Genomic DNA, 11,974 nt, shown 5'->3' with positions numbered 1-11,974 from the left:
CCCATCCCCCACATAATAGAGCTACTTGGATTTTTTTTTAAGGGGGGGGGGGAACCCTACTTTCCTATTCACGATTTCAAATGTGATAAATCAGGGTTTAGTTCTACCTTACAATGGTCTGATTTAGATTTCCTAGTCAATCTATTCAAAAGCGAAACAAAGAAAGTCTTTGGAGGATACCTTACACTTCACCTGGCCTAGGCAGGTAAGGGCAATTGAGATTAAAATCTTGTAAGTAACTCAACAAGAAATAGAGTATTTTTCTCTTTCCCCTGCTTCAGGCTTTTATTTAAACTCATTGTTCCAAAATGAACAGAGTGGTAAGTCGGATTCTAAATGTACAGATATAGCTTAGACGTCTAATTTTAAATTAGAACACACCAGCAAACTCATTTATACACGTCAAATGTTAAAACCAATACTTAAAAACTTACCCCCCCCTCCAAAAACCTTATATTACAGAAAGCGAAAAACAAAAGAAAAGGAAACTAAATACAGGTTAGCCAACTTGATTCACAAACATTAATCCAAATATACACATTACAAAAGTAAACGAAAATGGTCATGATGGAAGAGATTGCTCAGAATGACTTCCCCCGCCCTCCAAAATCATTTCCTGCAACTGAATCCTGTATGCTTTTATTTAAAAGAAGAATAAGAAGAATATTTTCTCCCTTCCCCCACCTCCCCAGTCGGGCTAAATGGCATGGAAGCACTCCAGGTTTTGCCGTGAGAAGGTGTCCGAAAGGGAGCGGATTTCAAACGCCTTCGCTGAAAACACAGCAGTTTTAGATACGCCAACATCACAGAAAGTATAGAATTATCTCTCAGACAAGAAGTCAGATTTTTATTTTTAGTTTAAACTCCGAAACCCCCCCAAAAGGGATTTCGCAGTCTGTTGCAATTCGCCTCGGTGGTGTTTTGCTGTGGTTGGCGCTGTCTATTTATGGCACACGAGCTGCTGCACAGTTTTGCTTGGAAACAAGTCCCATGGATTGCAACGAGACCCATTACCAAGGTACTGTGTGCTTAGGATCGCAGCCAATATATATATATCTATATCTCATTTTTCAAAAAAGTGACTCAGATAATACAGCGAAGCAGTCTTACACCTAAAGCTCCCACGCGCATGTAGACATTTACAGGTCCCTTCTCCAGAATTACAAAAGTTGTCATGGGGAACTTTGGGGTATACATGAAAAGGGGGAAGGGCGAAGGGAGGGGAGCTAGGAGGAAATCAACAGCGAGAGTGCATACTGATTCTCCTTTGAGTGACCCGATCTCCTCCTCATAAAGCGAGGTATCAAACTCTGCTTATTTCGGGGGGTGGTTAGCTGTGCGCGCCTCGTCCACTTGGTTCAGCGTGGAGTCAAGGCTGATGGCATTGGGTCCGTTTTTCTGGACCTACTGTGGACAGGACAGGATTTAGAGGGGGTGTGGAGAGAGAGGGAGAGGGAGAGGAGGATTTGGGGTGGAGGAGAGGTTAAGGAGAGAGAAAAGAAAAGAAAAAGGCAATCCCAAGAGACGTCGAGCAGAAAAGGCAACGGGCTACCCGAAGCGTCTCCACCGGGAGACGCGCGACCTCTCTCCTCTCTCTCCACCCATCACCCTCCAACAAATCCGTCGAGGAAACCCGAGGAGAGGAGCAGCGCGAGCAGATTCTGGAGTGGGGAAGGGAAGGCAACAGGTTGAAGAAATGGACGGGCGGCGAGGGAGGCGACAAGACGGATGGAGAGGCGAAATGTTCTCGTCCGGACACCCCAGTCGGCGGCCCCGTAGAGCAGATGGCTGGAGGGCACCGCGGCGGCGGCGGCGGCAACAGCAGCATCAGGCTGGGAAGAAGAGGGTCCCGTCGGCTAGAGTCCGGCGTCGGAGTCCAGCCCCCAGGCGCCCCACAGGCTTCCTCTGTACAGGGGTCCAACGTGGGGGGCAGGATGTCATAGGGCCGCCGCATAGGCCGCGGGGTAGGGGTCCAGCTGGGGCTTGCCCATGCCCGGCAGGAGGATGTAGGCCAGCGGGGGCTGGAGCCCCGGGCTGGGCCAGGCGCTGCAGTTGCAGGGGATCATGTAGCCCGGGTTACCCGGGGACGGGTGCGAGTGAGTGTGGCCGCCGCTGGCCGCAGCCGCCGCAGCAGCCGCCGCCGCCGCGTGGAAAGCGCCGCCAGCCGTCGGGTAAGCCAGCGATGAGGCGTAGGGCAGCCCCGACGCCGCGCCTCCTCCGCCCGAGCCTCCAGACGCCGACGAGGAGATTTCCGCTGCCATCTTGGAGCCCAGGTCGAGCAGAGAGTAAGGGCTGCCGGCAGCGGCCGCTGCAGCAGCAGCCGCGGCTGCGGCCGCCGTCGGGGGAAAGAAGACGCGCGCGGCCGCAGCTGCGGCGGCTGCGGCCGCCTTCTCCGGGTTTGCCAGCAGCGCTTCGTGGCCGTGGAGGGCGCCCGCCTTGAGGGCCGGGTGGTGGTGGCCAAGATGGTGCGCGTGATGCTCCGCGGCGTCGGGCAAGCCGTAGGGCACGACGGGGAAAGCGAACTTGTCCTTCTTGAGCAGCGTCTTGGGCTTCCGCCGCGGCCGGTACTTGTAATCGGGGTGCTCCTTCATGTGCATGGCCCGCAGGCGCTTGGCCTCGTCGATGAAGGGCCGCTTCTCCGCCTCGCTCAGCAGCTTCCATTCGGCGCCCAGGCGCTTGGAGATCTCCGAGTTGTGCATCTTGGGGTTCTCCTGAGCCATCTTGCGCCGCTGCGCCCGCGACCACACCATGAAGGCGTTCATGGGCCGCTTGACGTGGTCCACCGGCTTGGCCATGCCCGCGGCGGCAGCGGCAGCGGCGGCAGCGGCGGCGGCAGCGCCCAGCCCGTCGCTGCGAGCCACCCGCAAGAAATCAATGGTGGCTCCTGCGCTCCGGACGCCCAAATTCAGGGGTGCCTGCCCCCTCTCTCCGAACCCCGAAACGTGCTCCGGCAAAACCCCGCCGCAGTCTCCCTGCCACGGCCTATAACTGGCGGTAGTTAGGCGCGCCGTCGGTTCTCCTCCTGCTCCTCGGGTCCCGTTCCCCGACGCCCCCCGCCCTCCAATGGCCCGCTCCTTAGCTCGAGCAAAGCGCTCCCTGCAACACCCAAGTCCGACTGGCGTTTACTCTTGGCGGGAATCGGGGCATTTGACAGCCGACTGGAGGACAGCAAAGGAGCCCCGGATTGTTGTCACCGGCAGCATGACTGGCCGCCGAGAAAAGTTTAAACCCGACGGTGCGCGCAGGCCAAAAAACTTAGTTACGAGTGTTATTCTTTGAAGTCCAATGCACCAATCTAAAGTCGATCTGGATTGCCAGAGAGAGGGAGACGGGAGCTGTCCGCTTCCCACAGAGATCCTCAGCCAGGCTGTCCGGTGCCCGCCCGTCTCTCTCCGTCAACTTTCCTATGTGGACGGGGAGCGAGGCGCTTCCTTTCCGGCCGTCATCCTCGCTCGCTGGTCTCTTCCTGAAACAGGTTGACGACCTTCCCCTCGAGATCCTGGGCTCGATTTTCCCCTCCGGGCTGCTCAGCCGCTAGCACCCCTCCTGCGCTCGCCACGACCAGCTCCTTGCAGCCGTCGAAGGCGCAGTAGGAAGACGACGGGCGCCGTCAAGGCGGCCGGCCAGCGATCGCGCTTCTTGCGGCGGCCAAGCGCTCTCCGGAGCGGCTCCTTTCTCCCGATCTCGCTGCAAACTTGCCGCAAGTTCCCGTCGGCTCCACCTCTGCCCGCTCGCTCCTCCCGCCCGCCCCGCTCCGCTGAAGTTTAGAGGGAGCCTGTGGGGGCCGGAAGGCGGCTGAGGGAGGAGGGAGGAGGGGGAAAACAAAACAAAACAAAACAAAAGCTGAAAACGCGGCCGGTGTCGACGACGGACGATCCAGGCGCAAAGCCCTTAGATTGGAAGCGCCTTCTCCGTATCTGCATTTATATCCGTATCTCGCCCTAGCGCGGGGTGCCAGCTGCCTCCGAGACGCAGCCTCTGCTCCCTGTGCGCTGGCGAAGGCATTAGGCTCGCCTATATGGTGCATGGGCAGCGTGTGTATCTGGGGGCAGGAGGCGGGGGAGGAGGAGGAGGAGGGGGCGGGGTGTCAGGCGAGTGAATGGGCGGCCCCCCTCGGCTCCTCCCCTCCTCCCTCCCCCGCGTCCCATTGATTAAAGAGAGCGCGTTTCCGTCTCCCATTCACGCCGCCGCAGGCCTTCGAGGGGCGGGGACTGGGCCAGGGGGGTGTTTCCCTCTCTCCCTTCCCTCTCCGCCCGCCCTCCCCGAAAAACGGGGCGCGTGCGCACTCAGAGCCATCTCTCCGGGACCTTTCCTTTTGGAAACCCTGCGCCCTCCTCTTCCGAAAAAGCCGGCCACCCGGCTTCGCCTGTCGAAGAAGCAGAGGAGAGGGGGCGGACGGGGCCGCCACGGCTCCCCCTTTCTCGACGGGGGGGGTCCCCTCCGCTTCAATCGCACTCCGTCCGCGATCGCTCACGAGGATCCCCAAACTGAACGCGCGCTTCGTTGGCTCTCGCTCCTCTTCCTCTCCAAAGAGCGACTTGCCCGTCGAAGGGGAGAGAGAGAGAGTTGGTCCGCGCGGATCTCTCTCTCTCTCGCGCGCGGAAAAAAAGTGCTCTCTCGACAGTTTGCTGGCGAAGTTTTCTCGGAAACGCTCTTCCACTTGGAGGCGGCGCTTCCCTCCGAGGTGCACACCTGGGCGCACCGGGAAAAAACGACCCGGGACAGATCCTGAAGGCAGGGGACGGGATAACGAGCGCATCCAAACGCACCCCGTTCCCTATGGCAATTCAGACTTAACTGGCGGGGAGGGGGGCTCCTGAATTAAGGAGGAGGGCCCGAAATCCTTAGGGAGCTAACGGCGGAGAGGAAGGAGACCCCGCCCCAATATTTGTCTGCTGGACGGCGGGAAGTGGAGAGGGAACCTATTCAACCGGCCCCTTGCTTCTGTGCTACCAGATCACCTGCTAGGTCGGCTGCCGTCGCGTTGACTTGCCCGTCTGTCTGTCAAGGGAAAACCCGCTCGCCTGGTTTGAACGTAGGCGGCGCGCGGGCTTGGTTGTGACTTACCTTCGTGGTGTGTGGAAGCAAGCGGCCCGGCAAGGGACCATTAACTCTTTCCCCGGCGAAGGCGAGGCTGATCGACGGGACGGGAGCGGGGGGAGAGCTTATTTTGCCTCGATCCGAGAACTCTGATCAATACCACAAGGCGGGTGATGGTTGGGGGAGGGAATTAGCGGGGGTGGGAGGAGGGGGAGAGGGCCGGCGGTAAGGAGTCGGGGGGAGCACCGAGCCCACGTCGCCCCCTCCCCCCCGCGGGCTCGCTCAGGCAGGACAAGCGGCATGGGCATAGCCAGGATTTTCTTTGTTAAAGAACTTCAGTTTGCTATGTATTTTTATTGATTATTATTGATTGGGGGGGGCAGCTGCCCCGCCCTTCCCCCTCTTGGCTACGCCCATGGAGGGGACGGGGACGTTCAGCAAGCGCATTTCTTCCGTTGCAGTTTGCAAGGGGGAGGCAAGAGACCCCCCTCACCACGCCTCGCACTTTCCCTTTCGCTCTCTTAAACGATTTATTCCGAAATTCGGTCACTTCAGAGCATCAACTTCGGTACGGAGTTCCTCCTGCGGCTGCTCCTCCAATCTCCCCTCCGATGTCTTTGGAAACGTTATCACTGTGTGTGGAATGATGCTCTGTAGAGGATGCGACCCTAAGCAGCGGTACTTTGATTTTTGATTTTATTGATGGAGAGGCGCAATTCATTTTTAATCAACGGGACTTTTTTTTTTTTACTTGCATGAAAGGATGCCTCGGATCAAAGAGTGAAGAAGTGGGTGGGGAGTAAGGCTTCCCCCATCCCACGTCGGATAGCTCTGAAATCAGATCGCTTTTGCCGGGCGCCTTCCCACCAGACCCGCGACTTACCCCTCCTTAAATTTGTCCCGCTACCTGCTTCGACCCTGCCATCAGTCTAGCAGCTAACCCTCAAACCTTTTGCTTCTGAACTCATCCACCTTTCCTTTAAGTGACCCTCCCCGTCCCCAAATAGGCAGGTGAAGAATTGCTGCAGCCACCTGTCAGCCCGATCCAGGTTTAAAGTACATCTAAAGCACGCATCTCTCTCCTCCTCCCTCCGGCCCAAAAATCTTGGGAAATGTGGTTCTTATGGGTGCTGAGCACTATAGCTCTGTGAGAGTTAAAGGAGAGTTCCCAGAGAGGGACAATGCGCTTTGAATGCACTGCGTGGGCGCAGTGTCTGGATTTAAACCGATTAAAGTCTCCTTGGTGCTAGCACGACTTAAATCGGTTTCACTCCGGACTGAAATTCAAAGCGTTTTGTCCAGCCGGTGTCGTTCAGCGACACCAAAGTCGGCTTGAATTCAAGCGCTGCGACTTAGCTGGGACTTCGGTTGGGCATCGCGGTATTGTTCCCTTCTTCAAGGTCTCTTCTTCCAGAGATCAATCTTGAGCCCCAGAACTTCATTCATTCTGCTTCTGCCAGGTATAGCGGGGCTGCTGGCTCATTCCACGACGCCCCCTGTTTAAATGCATGCCGCCAACTTGAGACCGAAGGAGAGAGAAAACTAACAGGTGCCTGGATAAAAGTGAAGCTACTTCAACAACGCCAGCCAGGCCAGAGTGGAAGGAGGCGCTTTTGCATGTTCACACCCAGATAATCTTGCATGTTCACACCGATATAATCAAAACTGGGATTAGAGGGGAATCTGGAAAAGGAGGAAGAGAGTAAGGGAGGGAGAAAAACGCAGGCAGACGATGTCTTCATCTAACCTCAGTTACTCTCTACTCTGGCTTCTTCAGATTCTTGGGTTCAGTTGGAGAAGTCAAGGGACCCTATTTCTGAGAATGGAAAAAAGCAATCAGCACTTTTATGGTGGACCTTCTTCCCTTCTTCCTGTTTCTCTTCCAGCAGAAGTCGGGAGGGTGGAGGAGACTTTTTTGCGGTGGCTCCCCATTTGTGGAATGCTATCCCCAGCGAGGGTATTTGGGCACCTTCATTATACATCTTTAGGCACCAGGCAAAAATGTTCCTCTTTAAACTGTGTTTGTGGGAGGGGGGGTTATTGGTTCGTTTCTGTGTCACTATGTATTCTGCATTCTCATTTTGTATTTTTCTGTTGCGAACCGCCTCAGGCTTTTCCGATGAAGGGCGGCGTACAAATGTAATAAATAATAATAATAATAAATAATTATTTGAAGTCCCAGCCACTCACACACTGGCCGGGGAACATGTCCCGCTGAACACAGCGAGCTTAGTTCTAAGCATGGAAAGCGAAATCAAAGGGACTTAAAAGTGCTTCCGTGACTCGTGCCTTACAGTATTTCTACAATCTGCTTCGGTTTTTGCAAGAAGAAGCAGAAAGTCCCCTTGTACTCAGCGGGGGCTGAATTTCAAGGAAGCATATCAGTAACCCATTCGAACTAACGTCTGAGTAGACATGCACCAGATTGCAAGGTCTTACGAGGCCTCCACACACAAAAAATAAAGAAAAATCCACCTCTTTGCCAATTGTGGCATCTGAACCATTCAGGATGGCTAGGAAATTCTCTTTGAGAAATTTACTTACCAGGCAGGAAAGCGGCTGACATGGGATTCCCCCCCTCCCCGTATCTTTTCTGAGAACTTCTTATAACTCGTTTTGTTACAATAAACAGAATGGGAACAGCTTCCCGCCCCCCCGCCCCCGCTGTCTCCCTTCCCGAAACGGGTAGACAGGCCAGCCATATATACCCAGAAGACTAAGGGTCGACTAATTCCCTCGCCCCAAGAGAGCCAGCTCTGGAAAATACCAGCATATGGCAGAATGCTACACCCTTCAAGAGTCAAAAAGAACCAACGATTAACACTCCCTTCCCGTGGCCACGGCATGAATGGACGTGTCAGATTGATTAATGCGGACACCAAAGGAGCGACTCCGCTTGTGTGTCATTCGCTTCAGTTGGGTTTAGAAGAGTTAAACCGGGAAGCAAAAAAAAAGAGGATATGTGGAGGCTGGGGGGAGCGAGAAGGGAAGGGGTGCGACTTGCCACCCTTTCTATAACCCCACAGTCCTGAAATAGCCTCCTCCATTTGTACTTTGGACCTTCAAACCGTGGGCATGGATTTAAGAAAAGGGGGCGGATTTTAGTAAGATTACGTTTTATCACACAGATTAGAATTTCGGATAGGCAAATGTGTTTGCTGCTGTTGTTTTAAGGTCAAATGCCTTAAACAAATCCTACACATGTTTAATGTATATTTGAGTTCTCCTGCTTTCAGTGGGGCTTATCATGGTGCGTTTAGGACGGCAGCCGAAGTTGTTGTTGTGTGTTTTTAACACAAAAAATTCCTTTTGGCATAATTGAACACAACACCGTTACAACGACTACAACACTTACCATGCTTTGAATAATAAATATTAAGCACCCTGCAAATTCTGGGTAAGAATCACAAACACAGACTGACATGCCTAGATTTACTCTCAGTCACTGACAATGCCTTTTATGACATTTATTACATCATACAGTGGTACCTCGGGTTACATTCGCTTCAGGTTACAGACTCCACTAACCCAGAAATAGTGCTTCAGGTTAAGAACTTTGCTTCAGGATGAGAACAGAAATTGTGCTTCGGCAGCACAGCGGCAGCAGGAGGCCCCATTAGCTAAAGTGGTGCTTCAGGTTAAGAACAGTTTCAGGTTAAGAACGGACCTCCAGAACGAATTAAGTACTTAACCCAAGGTACCACTGTACTCTGCTTTTCTTCCAAGGACCTCAAAACCACACACGTTTTTCTCTTCTATAGAGCCTCACAATAACCCTGTGAAGTAGACCGAGAGTTGGTGATTGGCCCAATATCAACTGGTGAGCTTAATGAGAAAGTGAGGACTTGATTCCAGGCCTAGCCCTATGCTTTTTTCCATCACCTGCTTGGAATCTGACCAGTCCAGTTAAGCAATGTATAAGTTTCCTCTTTTTATGCATTGAAAAAGCCAATAATGTAAGAGATATTATTATCACCACCATTGTTATTTCTTGAAATATGCTTTGCAGAGACAGAAGATGGTTGATTGTTCTTGTAAGTGAAATGCTATTCTAATTACTCTTCTATATTCAACTTAAAGCTATGAAAAACTGCTTCAGATGTGGAAGACTTTATCCTAATACTTTCATAAAGAATGGCTATGTAATTTAGTAGGCGGCGGTGGGAGTGGGGAGTCCTCTGCATATACTCAGAGGCAGCCTTTATTATTGTTATTTTTCACATTTTCAATATTACCAATGCAAGTTCCTGAGTCATTAACCATGGAAGTCATCAATCACTGAGATCTTCTACAGCTCAAAACAATTTAATCCTTTCAGGCTGCTACTGAATCATTCTCTCCAAACTTTTTGATATTTCAGGAGTGCACTAAGTTGTGGGATCATATAGCACACTTCTCTATATGTTCTCTATATAGAAGTAAGTCCCATAGTTTTCCAGTCAAGTAAATATAGGACTGCATATTAAATGACCAAATGATTGTGAATGCAGAGGACTCAGCCAATGAATTCATCCACTCCCTGTAAAAAAAGTGGTTTTTTTTTAACCTATACATCGTTCCAATTAACATGAAAGACTTGATGGTACATTCACTTATTTCTTATGACACTGGCTTCTTTCTTCACTTCTTCCTTTCCTTTTTTGGCTTCTCCAAACTTGAAATTCATATTGAAATTATATAGAGGGAGGAACCCTACATCAGTGGCTCCCAAACATTTTATCCCACAGACCAATTTAAAATGGTTGAGGGTCTTGGGAACAGACTTAATGATTTCCAGGCTTGTTGTAGTAATTGTAATGTGCTTTGCTAAACGCTGTGTGATTTTAAACTGTATTATTATTGCATTTTATTTCTCATATTGCATTTTATTGTATTACAGTTTGCATTCCTTAGATTTCAAATTGTAATACAATAGAGTACTGTAGAGTATAAGAAATAAAAGAAGCAACAATTAAAAATCTATATGGCTATTTAATGCAGAAGTGTGATGGACTTCTGGTGGTCCGCAGACTTCAATCTGGGAAGCCCTGCTCTACATATTGCAGAGATTATAGAGATTTACTCTGTAATGTGTACTTGAAATAAAAAGTGCACATAATGTGAAATACAGGTAACTTGCAACTTACCCGCATTTAAGTTGTGTGCATTCAGCTTTACACGCCTGGCAATTTTTTTAACTTAAAAAGGGGGTGGAAAAGGGGCAGACATCCAGGAAAAAAGACTTTGCCAACCCCCTCACCATTTTACCATTGTATGCAATTTTGACTTTAAGTGTGATCCCTGGAACGTAAGTTGAGAGTTTGCCTGTATACAACAATTCTATAATGTGCAATATAAATACATTTTGCCTAAACATTATAATTGCTTAAATTCAGCTTCCTCTTTCCTTGTTCCACCTCACACCAGGTTGAAAGCAAGGGGCCTCTCTCTGTTGCCCAGAATTACAGTAAGTTAGAGAAACACACCAGGAACATTCTCCCATTGCCTGATCTCCAAGTTCATCAGCTGAGGGAGGGAAGCAAACCAGACATGCCCCATCCCAAACTGAACACTTCTTGCATTTGATGAAGGTGGGACTCTAATCCATAAAGTTTTATGTCGCAAGAAATATGTTAGTGTCTTAGGACTCTCTGCTCTTTTTACCTCAAACAAAATTGACCTGCAGTAGAGAAAAGGCCGTGTTCAGGGACACCATTTGGAGAGGGAAGGGGAAAGCTTTGCGCTTCCTTCTGACCCCCATCCATGTCATGCGACTAGTTCTCAGGAGGAGGACCTCTACCTCTGGCTAGCTATTGCATTAACTACATCTGGCCTGACTCTTATTTGAAACAATTAAATGCAGAACCTCAAAGGCACAAACCCCTGCTCCCAGTAATGGCTCTGTGATATAATATATTGCCATGGTTCTTAAACTGTGGGGCAGGCCCCCATGGAGGAATTTGTTAGAGAAAATCATTACCGTTAAACTGAAGCAAAACCAATATAAATCCCTAGTGTACACAATAAGCTCTTTTAAAAGTTTAAATCAGGGATAGGGATAGGGAACATGTGACTCTCCTGGTGTTTTGGTCTCCAATGCCCATCAATCCCAGACAACAAGCCAATAGTCACTGGTGATGGGAATTGCAGTCTCGAAACATCTAGGAGGTCACAAGCTTCTCTCCCCAATACAAGCTTCAAAAAGGAAGCGAGTCCAAAAAGTTTAAGAAACAGACTTGTGTTGGCAACTTGTTGGCATCTGTTGGCATATGTCTTGAGAGGAGTGCACCTTTGGGGGTGAAGTCAAATCATTGGGGAGTTACAGCGCCTGCTGTGGCTGTAGGGACTGATATGGGAGCATAGCTGTCAAGTGTCCTTTATTTGAAGGGACAGTCCCTTATTCCAGCGCCATGTCCCGCTGCTGTCCCTTATTGATGGATGTCCCTTAAATGATGTCCCTTAAATTTCAAAGGAAGCAGCTCCTCTCCCTCCCTCCCTGCCGGCCAGGGAGGAGGGAGGCTCCAACTGTGTTGCTTGGCTGTGTTCCTCACCCAATAAGAAGTCTAAGAACGACTGGGGGTTGAGCTTGCATGCCTTGTGTGTGGCTAGTTAATGCAAGCTGAGGAGGTTTTTGAATGCTGGACGCCATTTTGTTGCACGTGCTGCTGCAAACTTTGCAGTGCAAAGCCAGGCTGGGGAGCCATCTTACGCTGAGGCTGCATAGGCCTTGTGGTGCATGTGATTCAGATTCTATTCAGTTGAACCTCTGGTTACAAAGCTGGTTAGACAGTGTTCTCGAAGCTACCAGCATGAGTTTGACCAGACTGCAGGAGGACAGGAAGACTGGAGTGCCTGGAACAGATGAGGCCGCAGGTCCCTTATTTTGGCTGCTGGTCCCTTATTTTCAAATCTGTAAGTTGACAGCTATGTATGGGAGAGACATGTTTTGTTGCAG

The 11,974-nt window shown here is 50.9% G+C and overlaps 2 protein-coding genes across 2 annotated transcripts; one reads left to right on the top strand and one right to left on the bottom strand.

Moving 5' to 3' along the window:
- Nucleotides 1–258: 258 nt before the first annotated feature.
- On the bottom strand, nt 259–4,034 carry SOX21 (SRY-box transcription factor 21). Its single transcript, XM_083501361.1, has one exon. It carries the CDS (start codon nt 2,793–2,795, stop codon nt 1,938–1,940), a length of 858 nt encoding a protein of 285 aa, XP_083357487.1. The 5' UTR covers nt 2,796–4,034; the 3' UTR covers nt 259–1,937.
- A 65-nt stretch (nt 4,035–4,099) lies between these two features.
- LOC310706030 (uncharacterized protein) lies at nt 4,100–7,206 on the top strand (the record flags this gene model as incomplete). The annotated part of the gene is made up of 2 exons (XM_083501349.1): nt 4,100–4,684; nt 6,818–7,206. The coding sequence occupies 2 exons, from the start codon at nt 4,100–4,102 to the stop codon at nt 7,181–7,183; spliced, it is 951 nt and encodes a 316-aa protein (XP_083357475.1). The 3' UTR covers nt 7,184–7,206.
- Nucleotides 7,207–11,974: the final 4,768 nt, after the last annotated feature.

This window comes from Podarcis liolepis, assembly GCF_965112155.1.
Source record: "Podarcis liolepis genome assembly, chromosome: 4".
NCBI lineage: Eukaryota > Metazoa > Chordata > Lepidosauria > Squamata > Lacertidae > Podarcis > Podarcis liolepis.
The sequence above is the reverse complement of the archived record's forward strand: the minus strand, read 5'-3'. Positions and strand labels throughout refer to the sequence as shown.